The sequence below is a fragment of the Eptatretus burgeri genome, chromosome 10 (assembly GCF_056783735.1).
Source record: "Eptatretus burgeri isolate ZD-2024b chromosome 10, Ebu_testis_v1, whole genome shotgun sequence".
NCBI classification, from domain to species: domain Eukaryota; kingdom Metazoa; phylum Chordata; class Myxini; order Myxiniformes; family Myxinidae; genus Eptatretus; species Eptatretus burgeri.
The window spans coordinates 58244462-58268716 of NC_140970.1; the positions used below are offsets into that span (position 1 = coordinate 58244462).

The 24255-nt window shown below is 41.4% G+C and overlaps 1 protein-coding gene across 2 annotated transcripts; it reads right to left on the minus strand.

Moving 5' to 3' along the window:
• Positions 1–404: 404 nt before the first annotated feature.
• On the minus strand, positions 405–24092 carry ETFDH (electron transfer flavoprotein dehydrogenase). 2 transcript variants are annotated; one of them, XM_085898553.1, is made up of 8 exons: positions 23815–24092; positions 22716–22874; positions 22080–22309; positions 15413–15494; positions 15071–15189; positions 9036–9113; positions 5481–5627; positions 405–578 (listed from the first exon to the last, which is right to left on the minus strand). In XM_085898553.1, exons 1-8 carry the CDS (start codon positions 23846–23848, stop codon positions 420–422), a joined length of 1008 nt encoding a protein of 335 aa, XP_085754679.1. In that variant the 5' UTR covers positions 23849–24092; the 3' UTR covers positions 405–419. The 2 variants fall into 2 exon arrangements, with proteins under 2 accessions (XP_085754679.1, XP_085754680.1); XM_085898554.1 differs by lacking the exon at positions 9036–9113.
• Positions 24093–24255: the final 163 nt, after the last annotated feature.

The following is a 24255-nucleotide window of genomic DNA, read 5'->3' on the forward strand; positions in this document are numbered from 1 at the left end:
TTCTCAAAAATCTATAGGTTTGCCACTCAAAAAAATTCCAACGGAATTACACAAGGAACCTGACTAAACATAAGAGGTGTCTCCATGAAATGTCCAGTCCAACAGAACATTGTCAGTGCTGTAGAAATGACACTGCGATGTACATTGTGCTCGGAAGGAATGTCAGTCAGTTTGAGCCATCCCATCTTGAACCATTCTGATGGTGTGAGCCAAATAATTGACCGTTAGATGATGCGCCGCCATTCATAAAATGACTTGGACCACACGAGTGGCCAATTTATAGAGGGTACTGTCACGGGTTGTGGGGAAGACATTAAAAGAGATTCTGTGACAGGTCATTTATGTGTGCAACAAGCCAACTCTGGTTGAGGTAAGTCAGTCATAGATCACAGAAAAAGTTGTAAAAAGTAGAGTGTATCTCAGTGGGGTATTCTCACCACAAATCCAACAGCAAGGAGTGGTTCTCCTTCATTGAGATGATAGATGAATGACCCACCATAGGTATTACGGTCGAGTGGCCAACCCACGGTGTGCTCCACACGACCCGGGTGCCAGTTCTCAGAAGGGACTTCCCACAGCTGGCAAGAGATGAACACAAGCATACTTTCTTCAAATCCTGGACCACCACAATCTCATTTCAGTTAACAATGTGGATAGCTCTTGAGAACAATGTCTAAGCTGTACTGCAGAGAATGATACCCAACCTCCGCTGGTACACAGATTCTCACCAAGTCAGCACAAAATGTCCTCAAAACATATCCGATTCTAGCTCAGGGACATTTTGTCAAGGGGCCAAGCCCTTTCAACGTATCCTATTTTCATTCGATAAGCTGCAGCTAACACAAACAAAGCTTTAAAACATATTGAAGAATGGTTTGTAAGTGAGGGACACCGTATTCAAAGGTTGTGAAAATTGCAGTTTGCAAAATCATAAACACAACCACTGTAGAGTTTAGTGAAAGACAAAGAAGGTTCAGAAAGCTGAAAAATCCAGCCAGAGTTGCTTTTATCAATGATGACAGCAAATTTAATATTTTTAATATACTGAATATCTAAACTGCTTTTTGTAACAACTTTAAGTTCATTGTATTTGTGTTTTCCCCTTCTGTGATTTTGAAAAAAAGTTTGGTGAATAGAAATTACAAGAAAGGTATGCGTCACATCAATAAGGAAATAAAAAAGGGTCAAACCTCAATATATTCCACATCTATGGCTTACTAGACGACCTGTGAACCCGTTGTGACAGCGGTTGATGAAAAAAAAAAAAGATAGCTCCAGCGAACTATAATGCTGAGGTTGTTTGCGTTGGTCAAATACTCCTGAAGAGTACTTGACTGAATCGGGAATTGATTTTTTAATTATTTTTTTCGTTGCCCGATTTGAACGAAAGTTGATACTGCACACCACAAGAGAATGGTGAGCAAGGTGGCCCTAAATTTTTTAGTGCTATTGTGTACCGTTTTGGCTGTATTTTGGGAACATACATACAAGATGAGAGTTTTAGTAATATATAGATTCATCACGTGAATGACATCATTTTTGGATCAGATTCCAAATTCATTTTTATCTGGTTGTTTATTAAGGCTCCCTTCACCCCCACGATGTACCCCTGTCCACCCCCCCCAACCGTCCCTCACACCCAAACATTTTTGATACAATCATTTTGCAAAAACTTTTGGCTATTTCTTTGCAAAAAAACAGAAAAAGGCTATTTCTGCACAGTTTATCAAATAAAGTTGCACAAATTGAACTCTCCAGGGAGCTCAATTGAACCTGATTATTCACGTGACAAAATGGCAAAAGCACAAGGTACAGTTCCTTACGAAACAAACACAATATAAAACCACATCAATTTATGTGATACGATACCCATCTCCACCTAAGCACCACACATACATTCATTCACTCACTCAACCAGGCAGCGGTCGAAGGATATGACCACATCAGGCAGGCTCGTAACCAGCCTGCAACACTGCAAAGCAAGACACGACGCCTGTAGGCGATGATAGCAGGTGGGAGGACTCCGTGGCTGAAAGGGATGGCAGCTGAAGTACACAAGGCCAGCAGGACTAAAAACTGCACCACACTGTCCGTGCAAAACCACCCCTAGGTATACCTCTTCCTCTTCGCAGCCACACTCCGTGGTTCTATGAACCCTCTGCCAGCCATTCTGCCTGGTTCTCTCTCCCACACACTGTCCGTATCTCCCTCCTCATAGAATCGGGGTTTTTAACCTATTCCCACCCTGAGACCTCCCACCCACATGTGCCACAGGGCAAACCACAAGTCTCTGCCTCAAAGCCTTTGACCAATCCACACCAATTGCAGAGCAAACACTAGACAGCTGTGGTGGAGGGGTTAAACCTGGGGGGGGGGGGGAGACGCAACATATTTGCGCCACACTGCCGACCCCACCTCATCTTACAAAGAAGAATATGAGATGAGACACCTTAACCTAGCTATCTCTACAAGAAGAACCACCAGTCTCCTTTACGGGGGGAAATATTTTACATCTACTCCTTACCTTAAACGCACATTTGATAGAACATAAGAAGTTCTAAAAAAAACTGCACATGAGCATACACCGTGTCTTGGGCCTTAATCTAATGACTGGGAAATCCCCCAGAAACATAACACGATGCATCAAGGAAGTAGTTACATTGGATAGAGAAAGAAAGTGGTTTGTGCCCAGGGTAAAGAAATATGTTTGGGAAGGACTGGAAGCACCAACCCTAGACAAGAAGGGAGGTCTATGTTTCAATTTATCCCAAGCGTTGGACCGGGAGCTTGGGGAGGTTCCTCGTCGTCTGTCACATGAGCAAATGTCACGTGACACTCAACATCACTCATCACGCACGTTCGCCACCAACAATCAACAAGTGACACTACCACACAGCATACAAGAGAAGGGGCCAATCCAACTGAGGCTATTGCCAGCTGAAACTGATTGGATAATTGATGCAACATTGCAGGAGTGGCTCCAATTCCAGTACAGTATTTGACTTAACCTCTTATCAATATCATTACACCATGTTGATTTGTCTATTGTCTCCTCAAGTCTGTGATTCATGTAAAAGTACAATGATGTATGAATATCACGTACAGGATAAGGATGTTAGGAGACAAGCTTTCGACTGTATAAATAAATAAAACAACAAATAAAATAAACACACTTTGAATGTTTATTGACCATCACCGTTACCAGCAATTTAGAAAGTTTACTTGTATAAAAGCCATTTAAAAATGACGGGTTGAAGTTATTTTATTCAAAATATTCAAGGTGACTGGAAAATATTTACCTAAGTAAACTAAGTCACCATTTACCTAAGAACACGTGATCTCCTTATTGGGGAATCGTGCCCTCAGCAATTATACCATTGTTATCTTTGTTGCATCTCGATTAATGCTGCCGAGCTTTCCGCTAGCACAATGCCGGACTGATATGACAGCACTTTAGTGGGGAATTATAACCTCCCAGCTAATCTACATACGGACATTGCTGGACCAATGTAAGAAAGGACAACCACGGGCAGATTGGAAATACAAGAATAATTTATTTATGAGCGATGAGGGGTATGGGAAGGAGGGAGGGGAACTTAAGAACTTTAATGGCGTCAAAGGGAAACCAGGGCAGGAAAAGGGGAAAAGCAATAAAAAAGAGTGTAATCAAGGTGTGTATTTATGAAAAAAAAAAAGAAGCAAATGTACAAGTTGCAGTCAAACCTATTCCTTACCTACCGGCTAACAAAACAGGGTACCCATTAGACCACACATACACGGGGAGACAAATTGGGACTGGTACGTATGTCACAGTCACCCTCCCAAACTTGGTACCGCTCTATGAAATGGCCTCGACACTGCTCTCCACCACCGAGGGTCCACCGGCTCCGACGGGAGCACGAACCAACGCGTCCAGGACCAGGGAAGAAATGAGTGCGACGACCCAGGCAGAGAGAACGAGCACGTGCCATGATCAGGACCCCGGTAATTTGAAGCAAAAGAAGAAAGACAGCGTGGCAACAAGGACCAAGGTAGTTCGCGGGAGACGACAGAGACCGAACCAATGCACCGAGTGTAGCTTTATCGCCCCGGGGGCAGGTAGGGCCAAATAGCCACACCAGATCACCCGAGAAGGCCCGGGACCAACCGTTGGGCCACGTCAGACCCCAGGAGCTGGCCACATGTCAGCCATTGGAGGGTTCCTACACAGCCCCGCCAATTCTGCTGCCCGGCCGGATATTCAGTCGTTTGGTCCTTCTGGCTGTTGTCATGAAGAGAGTTCCGCACATAACATGGGGGGGGGGGGGATCCCTTATTCCCCCATGCTCCTGGGACGAACCCCAAACGTCCAACAATGTTCATGGCACAAAGCCAGGGAATGGGGCAATCATTTCAGGGAGGCTGGGTCATGTCTTGGTTCGTTTGCCAGTCATTTTGGTGGAGGGGAATAAACGGGGATTAGGGACACGAAATACAGCACAGGGGAAGACGGCAATAAATTACATTACAGGGTAGACGTCCATACAGACGAACAAAGATTTTGTGGCGCTTTAAAAACTAAAGGGGAATGGGAGAATTTGGCATGCGTTCCATAATGCCGGTGTACGTAGCACATGTTGAACACCGTGGCAGTAAAACACGCACGCTCTGTGATGACGGCTGTCACGACACACGTCATCACACACCAATGTGTGTATTCTCCAAACGGGTTGACAGGGAGCGCTAACTACCCAACACATTTAATTACATAATAACCCCTATAGGGAAGGCGCATTTCTTAACGTTTATTACAGAGAAAACTATTCTGAAAGTCTACGTGCTGTGTGCGTTTCAATCTCAGCATGCGGTTTATAAAACCGCAACAATATGTTTTGTCGCAAGAAAAAGCGTTATTGTAAAACACGACAAGCACAAATGTGACCCTGTTTTATCTTCTGGGCTGTTTCATTTTGACAGCACAGTCTCGTGTGCATGCCAAAGGCTGAAGCCTCGGCCTAGCGTCAGGTGTGCTTCTATCTTCTTTATTTATTAGACATCCTACAGACATAAATGAACACTCGTTTTTACTCTGTGCACATTGCCCATCACATGTCGCGAATTTCACCACCTCACACCTTGTATTTCTTGTTATTAAAAAAAATAATAATAATAAATGCTTCTGCACACTGCCCTTGAGGCTCAGTTTGCAAGTCACCATCTTAAATTCCAATAGAAGACGTAATTACTCTTTTATGGAAAATGTTTTTCGAGTTTTTTTATCCTCAAATATAGACCATAGTGAACACATAGTCGTGTTAAAAGATTGGCATTTAAAACCATACTCAAATCGTCCTTACAAAGGGTGACAGACAAATACACATTGTTTTATACAGGTAGATAGTAATGCAAGTTTGAAATTTAGATTGAAAATGATGTTTGAAATATTGAAGATTAAAGCAGCTGTGTAACAGCTGCAATCAAAGAGCAATTAGATGGCAAACCTCTTTAAGGCCAATTGCATAAGTCTGTGGCTGGCATTGATCCCTTAGGTTGAGTCGCCGGTACAGTTGCTTGGTCAGGTGACCATGGCAGCCTTCTGCAAACACCGTGACACGAGCATGCAGCTCCATACCACGCTCAAAGGTTGCCTGCCAGGGAGCACATCATATAAATGGTGGAGTAGATAAGCCATAATCGCTGGTCACGAAAATTATAGATAAAATCATAGATGACAAAAAAAACTAACAAACCCTCCCCCTAGAAATTACAGATGACGATCTTGCATTTAATTTTTCTTCATGAATGATAAAAAGCAATTATCCATTACCAATGTGAAAATTTTTTTTGCCCAATTAAAACAAACTTAGGACATGTACAACTTGTAGAAAAACTGGTTGCATGTAATTGATGGGATGGGGAGTGGTGTGAATTGGGCTTGGAGCATGGTATTGTGTACACTGTGGTCCTAAATGAGGAGAAAGCTTAGAAATTGAACCCAGTTTTAACAAGATAAACAATTTTAAATGTTATATAATGCCCAAGTGTCTGTGCTTTCAGAAAATGTATATTTTGCTCTGGGTCCTATGGATATAGTTGCTTACAAAGCATGTTTTTATCCAAACACAGGCTATTTTTTCCATTTTTATAGCTCATTTTTTAGAAATGGGTTAAATGTATGATTGTATATGTTGTCCAAAATGGTTGAAAATGCATTTTTTGTTTGATACATATCATTATACATAAGAATAGAACAATTCCTCGAAACAGTACATTTCTTATGACCTTCTGCATATCTTGGCACATTCACATGTGTAAAATCTCAGATTTTGCAAAATTTCCCCCAGTCATAGTGAAGCTTACAAAATCTTATTCCAGAAATTTGAAATGCATCTGATAGAACATCTTAAATAGCAATTTACTTCTGCATTAAGTGATGATTTAAAATGGCAAGTTTCAACATGGATCATTACTACATACCAGTTTTTAAGTTCACTTCCATGATTGGTTCAAAAATGTTAGGAAGTACGTAACAAATTGCATTTACCAAGATGCTACAAAATTACTGGTAGCTATAAGCTTGATTTTATAACCATAGAATAAGTTTACCAAGATGGCCCTATGATATAAAAATCAATACCAAAGGCCAGTTTGTGTTCAGTATACAGAACATCAAAGGTCGTTAGGAAGTACGTAACGTTTTTAAGAAATCTGCACTTTTAATCCTAAGATGTTAGTTTGGTTCATCACAGCATGTATTTCTATGGTTACGTTTTTGTGCATATATATTTATGACCTGAATGAACACTGATCAATTTGTTAATTTCATATGAGCTTGACCTCTTTGCTCAAGGACAAATATCAGGTAAACCAAATATTCTCCATATATGTGGCTTCCAATTAGTGTATAATACATATCTAAGCCATCAGACCAATTTTAGAATGATATGAGTGGTTCCTTGATACAGATAATTGATAACCAACTTTGACCCTGTCAGAGCAATAGAAAGAGGAAGAATTAAGCTCTGCCCAAATAAATCCTGAATCCCCATGATGTTAGCTAACAAATGATATGCAAAACTTAATCATACAATGACTTTCATTTTTTGGTCCCCCGTGTCCTAAATGTGTACATAATACCTTGCTACAAACCATTGACGGTTGGTGCAGCGGGTGCTATTTGTGCTTTTGGACTCAGAGCGTGATAGGGATTGAAGTGAGACACTGAATGACTTTTGAACTGTGATTTTTGTGATAGAATTGATTGACTTTTGTGAAAAGCATATATTTGGCAGAAGCTGACCAAGCACAAATTTAATGTATTAAGGAGAGCAGAGAGAGTGGGACATAAGGAAGGGGAGGGTGGGGGGAGGAAGAGGAGAGGGAGTGAGTGGGGTGGGGGTAGCGATGACTACCTCAAGGGTATGGGTGAGGAGTCAAGTGTGGAGGGAGAGCCAAGGGGTGGGTGGTGGGGAGGTAGGGAGCAAGTGGAGAGAGAGCGGTGTGTGTGTGTGTGTGTGTGTGTGTGTGTGTGTGTGTGTGTGTGTGTGTGTGTGTGTGTGTGTGTGTACACAAGATTATAACAGGCTAGGGTAGTGGTTCCAGCAGGTCAGCCCAGGCAGCACTGCTGATTGATGACCAGAGCATCCAAAACTGATCAAGATGCAACTAGCTCTGCCAGATTGGAAGCAGTTCAGAAGCAAGGTTCGGCTAGGTAGTTTGAATGTGGGATCAATGGGTGAGAGGAGTCAAAGTGGTGGAGATGATGCAGAGGAAGAGGTTGGAAGTGTTGTGTGTGCAGGAAGTGTTGTGTGTGCAGCACACCAAATGGGAAAGGAGGCTGGTGGATACAAGCTGTTGCACACGGGTATAGGAGTGGGTGTCATAGAACAGAACTGGATTTGGTGGTGACAAGGAAGCGACAGTTGTCAAGGGTTAAGAATTGCAAGGCAGTGGTGGGAGAGCATGTCATCACCCAGTTCAAGCCTGTGGTGTTTGTGGTATGGATGGAGAAAAGGAGGGAGGTCAAGAGCAGGGGTCGGAAGATAATTAGGTGGAGAAGTATGAGGGAAACGTCATTGTTGAGTATAAGGAGAGGTTGAGGGCTAGGTATGAGCAACTTGGTGAAGAAGCAGAAGGTTTGGAGGAGGAGTGGAAGAAGTATGGAGAGGCGTTTCGGGGAATTGCAGAAGTTGTGTGGAAGGACGTCAGGAAAGGGTGCATCGTCAAAGGATAAAAACTAGGTACGGTGGATGGAGGAGGAAGTGAAGGGAGTTGGTGAAAATAAGATCAAGGATAGGAGGAGGCAGCCAGATGTGGGGTTGCTACACCTGTATGGGTAGAAGAAGAAAGCAGCAAAGAGAACTGTGGATAAGGTGAAGAATGATATGGAAGAGGAGGTGTACAACAAGTTGGAAGAGGATGGTGGGAGGAAGACGATTTATAAATTGGCTAGTCACAGGGATGAGGATGGTAAGGACATGAAGAAGGGGCGGTGATTAAGGATGGTGGCGGAAGGAGAGAAAGAAAGAGAGAAAGAAAGAAAGAGAGAAAGAAAGAAAGAGAGAAAGAAAGAAAGAGAGAAAGAAAGAAAGAGAGAAAGAAAGAAAGAGAGAAAGAAAGAAAGAGAGAAAGAAAGAAAGAGAGAAAGAAAGAAAGAAAGAAAGAGAGAAAGAAAGAAAGAGAGAAAGAGAGAAAGAAAGAAAGAAAGAGAGAAAGAAAGAAAGAAAGAGAGAGAGAAAGAAAGAGAGAGAGAAAGAAAGAGAGAGAGAAAGAAAGAGAGAAAGAAAGAAAGAGAAAGAAAGAAAGAGAGAAAGAAAGAAAGAGAGAAAAAAAGAGAGAAAGAAAGAAAGAAAGAGAGAAAAAAAGAAAGAAAGAAAGAAAGAGAGAAAGAGAGAAAGAGAGAAAGAAAGAGAGAAAGAAAGAGAGATATATATATATATATATATATATATATATATATATATATATATATATATATATATATATATATATATATATATATATATATATATATATATATATATCCTTTCAAGTGTCACATCATGCTTTGCACTTGCCTTGGGAGAGCCATCACGATGAATCCCCACATCACCTGTCGTCACCCCTTTCACGCTGCCATCATCATTGTACAGCACCTGCACCAATCATAGTTTGAATCACATCTACAAAAATGGATGAGGTGTGTGTGTGTGTGTGTGAGATACTTTTAATCTATTTATTACGCACATCTATTTATTAATTACACACTATTTCAACGTATAATGAAGCAGTTTTGCCAAACAAATGAGGGGCCATCAACATTACATCTGCAATATTTGTGGAATTGTGACCTCTTATATACCACATTAATCCATGTTCTCTCTCCTCCCAATTATTTTGACAAGCAGAGCACCCGCTCCATGAGCGATCTTGTTCCAAGCATGCAACACGTTCTTCCAACACTTCCGATATTTTGGTGGTGTATAGGCAACTGACAGCTCTGTATATGCCAAAAAAAAACCCTGGGTTACATGCATGAAGCAAAAACAAACCTACTGCAGATAATTCAAAATGCCTCACTGTACTGCAAACAGAGACTTGTAATACCTTCCCCCACCTAGAGGTGGCGCTTCACAATAAACATTTGCATGGAGTATTTGCGTCCCCCCCCCCTGCCACCCCCCCATCAACCCCAAGTCAACCGGCTAAGATTAAAAACACGCCTATATATTAATTTGGGTCATGCTGATCCTATGTACCAGGTTTGGATGTAATCAGCAAACCACTGTAGGAGGAGTAGTGCAATAAACAAACACTGGTTGTGAATTATAGCAAGGATTACATCTTCCTCTAAAACTTATCTGCTCACCCTATTTATATACCCCCACATCCTTTTCATTTCTTCAAGTTAAATATTCTGATTTCCCTCTTTTTTCATACATATTATGGGGACAGGTTCTCATAATCAAGCCTTCCAAAAATCAGGTTTCATTAATCCTCCTGTATCATCACAAGGAACACAAGGAATTGAGATGCAGGTGGAGGTCATTCAGCCCATCATGCCTGTGCCACATCAACAACACACCAATTTATCAACACAAGATCAAAACAACAAAAATGCAAAATGTTATTGTTTATTTTTTTTGAAAATTAAATGTTTTTTTGTGGGGGCATTTTTTGTATTATTTTTACCAGGGGAGGGGGCAAGGGTGTAGATGGTCTTGGGGGGGGGAGGGGACAACAACCCTCCTTGACAAGACCACCACCACTAACACTCCGTACACATGGTGGCACCCCCCCCAACCCCAAAGACCAAGAATCCTCCAGAGGGCATCCCGATTCACTGAATCAAACGCTTTGCAGATATCATTATAGGCTGCAAGCAGTCTCTGCCAAAACTCGTCTGCATTCGGTGAGGACCAGAAGAACAAGGAAACAGTCAATAATTGACCTCTTTGGTGTAACGTCTGACCGCTGGTGTTCATGCAGATGGTGGCGAACCTGATCAAGAATTATCCAAGCAAAGACCTTGCCTGGCACTGAGAGCAGCATCACCCCTCAGTGGTTGTTGCAGTTCTGGCGTCACCCTTCTCTTTCCAGAGAGGGACAACAAGGCCCCACTTCCAGTCAGTTGGGATGATGCCTGTGTTCCAAACAGAGTACAGAACTGCATGCAACAGCATGAGTACAGCATTCCCACCAACCTTGAGAAGTTTGGCATGGATGCCACCGATCCCAGGAGCTTTACTCCATTGCAACCGGTTCACCGCAGCCTATATTTCCACAAACAAAGGTGGATCAAAGTAGATTGGAGGATCAGCAACAGGAATAGTAACACCCCTGACGTCCAATTCAACAGCTGGTGGGCCAGGCGAGTACAGCCGCTCAAAGTAACCGGCCCAGTGGGCCTTCACTTCGCACTCCTCTGTCAAGAGCCCACAACCCTCCACTCTAACTGCAGTACACCGAGGGACGGGCTTGGAGGTTGATACACACGCAATGTTTGATACCTCGTGTCCATCTTGTTTACCATGTGTACCCCACCCCATCCCTCTCCCTTCCACAGATCTCCTCATGCCTCTGTTCCACACTGTTTTTCCTTCCCTCTCCCACCTTTCTCATCTCCTGCTCCCCTTGTTGTACGTTCTGTGTTGGCTCTCATACGAACCTCGACAGTATATAAAAAACCCAATAACAAAAAAAGCCACGAATTCCCCTGTAAGCAGGATGAGAATCACTACCACAGGTGATGCTCTACCCTCTCACAGATTCCTCACACATAGGCCTCCTTGTCCACCCTCAGCACATGTCCAGTTTTACACCTCACCTCCCTGAACAGCCCAGCTCTGCCATTAAGCCTGGCCCTGCGACTCTAGTCAATGGTATCCAGTCTCCCTTGAAAGATAAAATTCTTCTTCACTCAAACAGTGAGTTCCAAGACAACCACCAGCAAAATCAAGGATGGTAGCTATGAAGGCACTCCACAACTCTTCATGATTCTCAAAAGCACCCAGACCTTCTACCTATCATAGAAGCCGCGCTACGTCAGTTACCGTTTGGGTTCTTAAAACGCGGTTTTTCGGCCGCTGCATAGCAACGGGTGGTTGCTTAACAACGAAACTCAAACGCGCACACTCCCAGCCCATACGGCACCTGTTCGCCAAGTTTCATCGAAATCGGTTTGCTGGTTTGTGCTGTGGAGCCTCGCGTTGTGCGCGCACGCACGCACGCACGCACGCACGCACACACGCACACACGCACGTAAAACCCAACAATAACGGATATCTAGTGAATCCCAATAACAATGTTCGCCAGGTTTCATCGAAATCGGTTTGCTGGTTTGTGCTGTGGAGCCTCGCGTTGCGCACACGCGCGCACGCAAAACCCGACAATAACGGATATCTAGCGAATCCCAATAACAAAACAACTTTCTGACGGAAATCATCACATAAATGATGTACCACCACCAAACACAACAACAAGGCCCCGAGGCAGAAAAGAAGAGATGTTAGAGCATGCTACGGAACAATTGACCACCTATTACTAAACAAGACCACACTCGAAAACCAATACAAGAACTGAGTGGGCCACGACATGGATAGACTACAAAAACACTTTTGATGGTGTTCTACATTTATGGATGATAAAGTGTATGGAATTGTACATCAACCCCCAAATAATCAAACTCATTGAGAAAGCAATGGTACGATGGCATACAAGATTGATAATGCAGCACTCGGAAGGAAAGATCAAAATACCAGGGATGAGGATACGACACGAGATCTTCCAGCATGATGGCCTTTCACACGTCCTGTTGTGCCTGGCTTTGGACCCACTGAGCACCTTCATTAATGAGGACACGGATACAACCTAACAACCAATAGAAGAACGTCCAAAGAAACAGGAAAGGTGACACATCTACTGTACATGGATGATTTAAAACTCTTCACACCAAACGCCAAAAATTGGCAGACCTGAAATTAGTCAAACAGCACTCTGACGACATTCAAATGTAATTTAGCCGAGAGAAATGTGCCAACTGCACATTCGTACAAGATAGACCAAAAAAAATTGACCGAGATAAAACAAAACATCAACATAAAAACAAAGAATCATCCAAAGACCTCGGAGTAGAAGAGGTTACCAAATATGTCACAAACAAATGGGCAAAACAATTACCAAAGAATACTTGCATAGAACGAGGTGGTTCCTGAAATTATACCTTTCTCCAAGGAACAAAATCAAAGCCATAAAGCAACTCACAGTAGCAGTGCTCCAATACAGCTGCAGAATAATAAACCGGCCACAAAGTGAAATCAATAAACAAGATATCAAAACAAGGAAGCTCCTCGCTATCCACAAAATGCATCAAGAGAATGTACATCAAGAGAATGTACATTCTCCAAGTGCCAAGACGAGAAAGCACTTTGAGAATGTACAAGACATGCACATGCCAAGACGAGGACGACGTAGCGGCCTGATGGAACTCAACCAAGTGTACAGTGACAACTGTATGGTTTCTGCGTACGTAAAAAGTTTAACAGACTACCAAACCCATTTTTATGCAAACATGAAGACAGCAAGCCAGAAAAGGTATCCCTAACCCACCATGAAATTTTTTTTTCTCAACACAGGTGCGAGTAGAAGTCACACAGGACACCAAAAACAGTCCCAGAAATTGCAAAAACGGCAAAAACAAAATATATGGGCTGTTTCACAGTCATGGTCATTTCTGGTATTTTGTACCCTTGCATGCTAAATAGCTAAATGAGAGGCTGTAGTATCTCTGTCATTAGGGCCAGTAGTTGGTACTAGTGATGGCACAACTTGGACCACTTTTTATTTGACAAAAAATGTCAATTTTTGGCAGAATGGCAGAAAAATTGCCATTTTTTTGACAAATAGCCGTCTCATTTCCTCCAGGTACACTGCATTCACAGTGTATAAACAAATACAAGCAGAAATTGGGACTTTTATTTGTTGTTGCATCAATTTAATACCTCTTCTGTACTTTGTCCACAACATATTATTCATTTCAGACTATGAATATTTATTTCACCCTCAATAAATATGTCCCACCATTCGTCTGTCAAAAAATGTCCTCTCCGGAAATGCATATTGTAGAATAATTTTTTTATATAAATTAAGGGTATTTTAAAAAGTTTATTGTGTGTATACCTGCACTGATATTATGCTTAAAAGTTTGAGTGTAACCAATAACCTTCTATTTGCATGGCCTGCACTGATTGCCTTACATGTGCCTGTCAAAAATGTGTCCTCTCCTGAAACACCTAAACTGCCACGAGTTATAAGGAAACTACTTGCTGGCTATAAATAAACTATATTCATTCAGCATTATAAATAAACTAACAATTTGGATTTAAGAATTGTAATTAACAATGTTGGATTTGGAGAAATAAAAATATTGAGTTTGAATTTTTAGTGGTTGTGAGACAAACTTGGTACCCTGATTGTGAAACGGCCCATATAGCAAAATATCAACAGATATTTACCAACAACTGGGACAACAATAAAAGAGCAGGGAGATATTTAAAATAAAAAATAAAAAGTTGGACAGATTGGGCATACACAAAGAAGGCTCATTGGAATGGCTAATAAGAGGACAGCTCAATTGGGATGGAGAATAAATAAAAATAAATGCACAAGCCCAAGGACATGACACCAACAGCTTAAGAAATGGCAGGACTGTGTCAATGGGACAGGTGTAGATTTTGCAAAATCTCAAAACAGAAAGCACGAGCCACCTATCAGGATGTTAAAAAAAAATGAAAACACCACCTGTACACAAAATTGTCACAACACGTGTACACAAAAAGGCACAACAAGGAATGTGGAGTAATCCACTGGCACATCTGCAGAAACTTCAATATCCCAGTTCCAGAAAACTCATGGAAACATGAACCAAAAGTGATCAATGAAAACAAGGAAGGAATGCTCACATACGACCCAATGATCCCATTGAACACGAACACACAAAACAAAGCATTGTGACCAACCAGAAAGAGTACTTCCAGATTTATAAATAAATAAACAAATAAATAAAAAGTCACTACCCAGCAATCTTGGCCAAAACACAGAAATCAAGAAAATGACCAACTAACAGGATCTCAGAAATGAAAAGACCTTGGAAGCTGAAGCAAGCTGATAATTGGAGCAACGGGAATGATAAAGAAGAACCTCACAAAGATCCGACAAACTATCCCTGGGAATATTACTTCACATGAACTTCAGTTGGAGGCTTGTCTGGGGTTCAGTGACAATCCTGAAGAGAGTCCTCACAACAAAATTTTGAAAACAAGAAAACTTCAATGAATTTCGATCCCTCACCTAAACAGAGGTGGATACTTCGAGATCTGCGAGGACCCCATTCCACCTTGTGAAACCCGCATATGGCGATAAAACACACACACACACACACACACACACACACACACACACACACACACACACACACACACACACACACACACACACACACACACACACACACACCACCCTCTTTCATTTAGCTCTTCCATGAGCTGAGATTTCTGCATTGAATATTTTCTAAATCAAAATAAATACAGTAATATTAAGATGAGGAGAGTAGGACCTCGCTCGCTGCATAGCCAGGGTAGATTTCCACTCCAATATCTTCGGCCTGCTCTCCAAGCCAGCGAACAAAGTTCCCAAGGCGCACAATGTAATTGCCATGGTTGTTCATTGGCAGGCCTGCTCAGGGTAGGTGTGACAACGAAAATAATTCATTATTATTATTATGAGCCATTTATTTTACACCATTTAACTATGATCAAAATGCTCACCAATGAAAATACAAATTTAACGATAGTTAAATTATACAACTGCATCACCATTTCAAGTACTTGTGTCAAATATCAAGTCAACAATGGTGCAATTGCACAAATTTGTCAAAAACTCAAGGGCAGGATCTTACCAGGAAGTATGGGAATAGGGATGCGATATTTCTTGGTGAGTATTGCAAACTTATCCTGAGTGATGGGCGTATGTAACGGGGCCTGTGAAATTGCCAGGGACACAATGGTTATCTTCAGCGTATTATTCTCATCGATTCTTTTATCGTCAAACCACATCTTTTTTAAAGACCTTTTCTGCAAGTTTGGGACTCAAACCGACTTTCATTAAACTATATATTTTCAACTTGAAAGGAAATGGTACATTTAAAAAAAAAAAACATTTTCACATTCTTCAAAAGCCATATAGTTAAGTATGCAAAAATGGCCACCATCTTGGCCATAATAGTACAGTAGGTTAAGTCAACATTTCACCAGAATCGTTCAAAATGTGAAAAAAGTGTGAAAACTGGTACACATGACTACTTTTATATGTCCTTTCATATAAGAGCAGGACACACATGATCAGACGACAATTACGACCGCCATCTTGAATTTAAAAATGGCTGCCACCGAAACTATTTTTACGATATCTCGGTCACCAAGAGGCCTAAGCACTTGAATAAAGAGTCTAATCCAATGCTTTCACACACAAGGAATCCAATAAACACACTTGTAATGCTCCATTTTCAGTCTTTCTACTTTAAAATCAAAATGAGACCCTTTCATAAACAACTAAATACTTAAAAGTGTTTGCTCGATGTTCGATATCCAAATGCTATGAGCGTGTAGAAATGGCTTTATCGAATTTAATTTTCAATATAATGTTTTGAAAGGTGTTGTAATTCTAAGAGTCTGTCTGTCATTCGCTCTGAAACTATGGTCCGCGGTCGTACCAGCTGTCAGTCGATCCATGCGTTCCAGATGTCCCTGTGCGTGGGTCAATCTCTATCACTCTTTGCATGCATGAATATGATCTGTATTGCAATTGATGCACTAAAAATCAGTTGCTGTCTGAAAATAATGAGATATATGCATATAAGCAGAAATATATGTTGTAAATTGTAATGGTGGTGGACTAACATTTTTTCCCCCTTTTTTCAGGACATTTGATATGGTGATACCATTGCACTGACATGCTATAACGATGTCCAAAACATGCAAGATAATCGATGCTGGTGAAGGTGCATCTTCTAAAAGACAATGCCCAGAGAAAACAGCCTTGGTTGACTGGAAATTGTGTGCAATTTGCCAACAGGACACCGAAGAAAAGATTGTTAATCCCAGCATAGCTAAATATAGAGGAAGTGATAAAGAATGTGGTGACAAACTATTTGCTGAGAATATTTTGGAGTTTCATCAAATTGATGCCTTACCAGAGGATATTGACATTGTGAAGTGGGACAGTGGAGATGGCATTGAAGCCACGCTCAGAACAAACCAGGCAGTATGGCACAAAAGCTGCAGAAACAGGTTTGACAAACAAAAGCTCCAATGTGTTCAGAAAAAGAAGTCAAAAGAACACCTGGAATATGAGACAAGTCCTGTTAAGACCAGGCGACGCAGCGTGGGTTCAATGGCAAGGACATCTAATTGTTTCTTTTGTGAAGAAAATGACACAAATGAGTATCTCCATGATGCAAGGACTGACAAAATTGATATTTGAGTTCGTCGATATGCACATGTGTTACAAGATAGGAAACTGTTGGGAAAGCTCTCCGAAGGTGACATGCATGCCTTAGATGCTAGGTATCATTTATCATGTCTGACTTCAGTCACCAACCGTGTGCGAAAACATAATGCTCAGCATGTCAGAGACACCCAAAGCACTAAGGTCGATAGTCTAATACTTGGTGAGCTAGTTTCGTACATAGAAGAATTCCGCCAAGATGAAACGTTGCCAGTCTTCAGATTATCAGATATGGGGCGACTTTACGAGTCCAGATCAAGAGAAGAAGATCCAGACTTTTCTGGAAATGTCAATACAACACGATTGAAGGAGAGACTGTTGTGCTTAATCCCAGATATGAGAGCTCAAACTCAAGGAAGAGATGTGGTCCTCATGTTTAATTCCGACAATGGAAAAGTGATTAAAATAGCTTGCTCCAACAATGATGATGATGATGATGCAATCCACTTAGTTCGTGCAGCACAAATATTGAGGAAGGACATTTTCGCTAAAGAATATGCTTTTGATGGATCCATGAAACCTGGATGTGAAAATGATGTTGTCCCAGAAAGTGTCCAAGCTCTTTTTTTTTTTTTGTATACCTTGGTCGAGGCTCGTATGAGAGCTAACACACAACTCACAGCAAGGAGGCATGAGACAAGAGGGGTGGGAGTGGAAGGGACAAAACATTGGGGAACAGACACAGGTGAACTGTGGAAGGGAGAGGGATGGGGATGGGACGGGGAACATGGCGAGGAGAAGATGGACATTACAGGGACTTTCAGGAAGGAAAGCAGGAGAATTGAAGGAAGTGGGCATGGGTGGATTATCGGGGGTAGAAAATATCGAGGATTTGGATGGGGGAAGATAAGAGGTGGTGGTGAACAGCTGTTTTGAAAGCCTGGAGGGAAGAATGGGAAAGAATAGAGTGAGGAAGTTTATTCCAAAGGCGGGAAAAAAGAGGAATGAAAGAGTGAAGATGAGCAGTGATTCGTGAAAGAGTGAAGATGAGCATTCTTGTCAGAATGACCCTGAGAGGACCAAGTATCCAACATCAAAAGCAAGCATCAGATGCCTCAACAAAAACAGCCTTATCTCTGTCTGAGCTAATAGTGTTCAACACAAAGAAAACCTGTAGAGATTCATCTGGATCTCAATCTCGGCATGTCAAAACAAGAGAGACACCACTTGTCATATATATATATATATATATATATATATATATATATATATATATATATATATATATATATATATATATATATATATATATATATATATATATATATATATATATATATATATATATATATATATATATATATATATACGGGTCTAAAGCTTCATGCTAAAACAAGACAGAGAGGGCTTATTGATAAACTATATCCAGTCGTGGTATGTGTATATCATGTGAAAGAACACAAGAAATAACAACAAGCCTTACAAACAGTGTCTGTGCTCAGTTCGACTGAGATGGCTGCATTTGTCCTTCAAGATTTAAGAGTGATGTATTCACTGTTGGGGTTGTTGATAATATTGACCACAATCCAACATCGCGGAATGCGATGGGCTCCTTTCATGGGACAGCCATTTCTATCATCCAGTTTCCGACACAAGACAAACCAGGAATTAATATAGATCCAGTACTCATCACCACAGATGTTGCCAAGAAAAAAAGCGTCTCTCTTGCTGGTAGAATATTCAGAAGTAGCACCAGCAGGTCTGTCACAAACTGACTTGTATGCACCAGTTGTTGCAGGTCAAGTAAAAGCTGAATCAAGCATCATGTCCACATCCAGAGAGAAAGACGGCTGGTTGAGTGCAATGTAAGAACTTGTATCAAACAAGACAGAACTTCACACCAAAGACTTTGTCTCATGGGCAGCTTACCATGCCAATAGGCAATCATCTAAGATCAGACCAGTGTCACCCATTGCGTTGATGCCTTTGTTCACAGAACCGGCACATACGCCAGCTATGATAGCACATGCTATGCGTCTCGTGGTGAGAACGATTCAGCATTTGCACCCTGATCAAATACCTGTGATAACCATGGATCAGCCATTATATTCCATTGCGAAACAAATCCAGTGGGCATGGCCAGACCATTTTGGCTAGGATAAATTTGTGGTGGGAATGGGAGGTCTCCATATAGAGATGAATGTGTTGAAATTACTCGGAGATTTCCTCAGTGGTAGCGGATGGACAGCAGTTTTTGTGCAGTCTGAAGTCACAACCTCTGGTTGAGCTGATGATATATTTAAGGGTTCGCATGTCACCAGGTCTCGCTATGTACACCCAGTAACGGCAGCAGCTTTGCACCTGCTTCGGAAATCTGCGTACATCACAGCCAAATCACTTGGGCCAGATGATGACACAATGGATTTTGAAACTTGGCATCAAGTCAATTGCAGTAAGGTTCCTCAATTCCAATACTGGGCTTTGGTTATGCATCTTGAACTTCTACTCTTGCAATTTGTGCATTCTCTGCGTGAAGCAAACTTTGAGTTGTACGTTCAGTGCCTTGGACAAATTGTTCCATGGATGTTTTCTTTGGATCATACAAATTATGCAAGATGGCTCCCTATCCATATCAAGGACATGGTACAGCTTCGTCAGCAAGTGCCATCAGTTTATGAGCAATTTGAGAAGGGTAACTTTGTGGTGCAGAGATCACCTCACACGTTCTCTACTATGGCTATGGATCAAGCCCATGAATAGATGAATTATCACATCAAAAGGAGATGGTGGTGTGATTGGAATCACTGATAATCCTTCTGCTTTGATCAAGTGGATTACAGCTGGTCCTGAAGTGGCTCGAATCATCAACGAGTTTGAGAATTCATTTGGAATTACTCCCACAAAATCTACAGAGCACCATGATCAGGGACAATCCACTCAGTTGGAATTTGCCCAACACGTCAAAGCTGTGGTTGCAACATTTGAAGAATTCGGTAATCCCTTCACAGAAGATACAAATGATCTGATCGTGCTGGACACAAAGGAGGTGATGACAGAAGATGCAATCTTTAGGCTGAGGAATGTGGAAGCAAATTGGCAGTCAAAATATGACACATATGCTGCTGAACACTTGGAGCAGCGAGTAAAACCAATTTCAGACATCATAACAAAGAACAACATGACTCCCTTCCACAAGACTTCACCCTCAAAACACTCCAGAACATCACACCAAATTACGACTCTAAAAAGAAACTGTGAGTTGTTTGGCAGAATGTACCTATCTTGTCAGTCCCAAGAAGCGGACATGGATGAATTCTTCAGTCATGAAAACCAGGGATCACCACCTTCTCTATCAGACATGGGAGAACTGAGGCAGTGTACCAAATCAGACCTTATTGGATGTTTTGACAAGCTGGCTACTAGTACGGCTTCTGAGTGTGGTACACCAGAGGTAGATGCCAAGATTCTCGATGGATCTGTTAAAGTCAATATGCTGCTTCCTAAGTCCTGCTCAACATTCGGAGACTATGCTGAAAATGTGTTCTTGCTTTATGTGCTGAGAAATCTGCAAAACACAAAACGTCTGGATGTTATATGGGATCGGTATATTGACAACAGTTTGAAGAGTTCAACGAGAAAGAGGAGGGGAACGGGGAGCCGCATTATTGTCACAAATTCTACGCCAATTCCACAGAACTGGCAGAGCTTGGGAAAGTGTATATGTCATTTTAAAGCAGAAAGACTGAAAATGGAGCATTACAAGTGTGATTATTGGATTCCTTATGTGTGAAAACATTGGATTAGACTCTATATTCATTTTGCTTGGTCTCTTGGTGACCGAGATATCATAAAATATTATTTTCGGTGGCGGCCACTTGGAAATTCAAGATGGCGGCCATAAATGTATTCTGATCAGGTGTGTCCTGCTCTTATATGAAAGAACATATAAAAATGGACATGTGTGCCAATTATCACACTTTTTTCACAATCTGAACAATTTTTCCTTAATCTACTGTACTATAAGGGAAATGACCAAAACAACACTATCTTGGCCATATCATCTTCTTTTTCTCAAACTGTTTTCATGAAAGAAATGCCTTTATATATATGAATAGAGATGGCCCCACAACAGGCTCGATTGGGAGGTCACGGATTGCTCATTAAAAAAAAAATATATATATATAAATAAAGTTATAAAAATTGAGGCATATTCAAGGCTCAAACGGCAACCAAAATTTGGCATCGGGCAACCAAACTAACGACTTGGTTACCCGGTCGGGCAACCTCATTGGTGTGACTTGATCATCTGCAATGCCAACATTGAATATCTATGTATAAAACGATGTTTTGATGGACAAAATGACCTCCTGGACCAATAATCTACTATAATAAATCGATGTTGTTTGACTGCATCCACGTCAGCAATATTCACTAATCAATTGGTCACGGGAATGACCAATTTGGTGTGACCGCTTTTCCCAGCATCATTATAGTGTCCATCTGCATCAGAAAATAACAGTTCATCTGGGAGGTGCGGCGAATCACATGCTTCCCTCATCTCGTATTGCCACACCTCTCACGGCGGTGATTACGGTGCGGCGTCTTTATCCTACGCTTCCCTCACCTCATAACTCATCTTGGTTATTTCTATATTGATGGCAGTGCTATCCATGACAATTTTACATTTCTTTGACTCCCCAGATACCAAACGGATATAGAATTTGGCAAGAATACCATTATAAAAACACCAACCCTTTAAAGAAAAGATACCATGGGATCTTCAACATCAACAAGCAAGTGCTAGTAGTTAGGAAAGCTGGCTTAATGGCTCATCTAAAGGATGGCATAACAATTCATGTAAAGACCTACCTGCAATGCACAAGAATGACAGATTTATACTTGGACCAGTAATCATAAATCGAGGCTTATAAAGCGAGCAACAAAGAAAAACAATGGATTTCAAAAAAACAACAACAATGTGACAATGAACAAATATTGTTCCACTATCAGGTAAACAATTTTGGACATATTGAACGAAGAAACCACAAAGCTTCATATATTTGTAAAGCTAGGAGAGTCTCGAGCTTCCAAAACAGAACTTGTGCTTCCAAAATGCTCACCTTCCTTTCCTTCCAATCTGGGAAAAGTTCATTGAGGGCCGAGGGTTCGATGCAGGCACCGGAGAGAATGTGGGCTCCAAGATGGGAAGCCTTCTCCACCAAACAAACACGCAGTTCCTGACCACCTTGTTTTGCAAGCTGTTTGAGGCGGATTGCAGTCGTCAGTCCTGCCGGACCTCCCCCGACCACCAAAACATCCACATTGTCCGAAAAGCGTTCCATGTTCACACCTTGAAGAGTTTGGAATCGTGACAAAAATCACATTAAATAAAAAGGATTGGATTCATTTTTAGCTCGCCTGTTCAAAGAACAGAGAGCTATAGCGATACCCCTGGCGTGAACGTCAGCGTGAAAATGTTAAAGTTTTTGGTGCAAGTTATTTCTTTCTAATGTTTTTATTGATTACAATATACAAATACATATATTGTTTTAAAATTATTTGGATCAGACTTCACTGCAATGCTTTATAAAAAATATTATTAGACTAGTCTTTTAAAAACGATAAACGCATAAACAGGTGAGCATTGGGTGGCTTTGACACCAACTCTCTGGTTGATTTAGAAGTTTCAAAACTGAATGAGCTACATTAACTTCCAAAGTCGTGAATGGCACAAAGAAATGCATCAGAGATCTCACCCTCCCATCGGGGATCCTTTTCACGTGGATGGATGGAGTAATGCGTTGTGATTCTTGGCACAGGTGGGCTGCTTGTACTATACAATCTGCTCGCTATGGTGCCCGGTAAAAATAGCTCTCCGAGTCTCACTGCAGTCACCAAAGGTACACTCGAACAAACTGCAAAATGAATTGGACAGCACGACCAACACAAGTGTTAAATGTTGGATTGAAACTGATAAACCAGAATGCTGGTTGTCATTTGCAACACAAACAAGCAAACAGCCTGATGCATGGGCAGCTTGGACAGCCCTTTTTGAAGGACAGCATACCAACACATCACACAGTGTACCTCACTTCCATGCACAGATGCAGGATGGTCAACCAAATTCAAATACATAAACAACAGCAGTTTATCCTCACTGAGTAAAAGGAAGTTGTAGCCTGACAGGATGGTGCGGAGGTAAAACACACTTACCGTTGAACCATCTCATCTCATGATTCCAGAGCAGACAAACAAGCCATCATGTTGATGCTTTGCAGACAGGGTGATAAAAATGCCAAATTCCTGCCACTTTCAGTCGAACCTCAGGCCTGACCAGCCAGTTCGTGAAAGACTTGGAGCAAAGGAAAAAAAAAGTAGTAGCAAAGTTAAATAGTAGTAAAGGAATTGAGGCCATGGAGTCCAGTGGTCACTCGAAGTACCCCTCTTCACCCCGAATTGCTTTACAGAGCGTTCAGTGAGGAAGTTTACACAAAAATCTATAACAATGACGTCACTGCCACGAAAGAAACGTCATTGTTATGAGTTGACGTATGCAGCGAGACTGAAGTTCCTACAAAACTACTGAAGGTAATAATACATAATGTACATGTACCATGACCCACAAGGATGTCGGGATTCGAACCCAACACTTGAGAAACAAGTCAACGCTAAACTACAAGTAACAAGACGATAAAAGCGTATTAAACGAGTTTAAAGTGTAAGTTTATTGTGTAAAAAAAAACCTTATGAAAGTAAATATCACTTCACGAGTTAAAAAACGGTATATATTGTTATAAAACAAACGGTGTTACAAGTGATGTGCGAGGAAACACCTTCGGTTCTTGCGGTACTTACCCAACGCCGAGCTTCTGAAGAGTCGTGAGGCCATGACGCCGTCTCCAATAAATCCTTATTTCACCACAAAAAATATAGATATATACAATGCTTCACGTCAAAGCATTTACTACGAAACGTTTCGCTGACTTTCAGGCCGGACCAACATCACCTTTAGAATTAAATAAATAAAACGATTTAAAAAACAACAACAACAACAACAAATGTATGTGAACATGTAAGATCGAAATTATTTCTCTCTGTAGCTTTTTGTGTCCCGTTCGAATGGATTTACAGATCAATAAATATATATTTCTCGCACAAACAATATCCCAATTTGAGTGATGACGTCAAAGGGCCTTCCAGACGCCTACCCGCCCGGCATGCGTGCGCCGCTCCACATTACCCTCCAAACGCCTACCCGCCCGGCATGCGTGCGCCGCTCCACATTACCTTCAGACG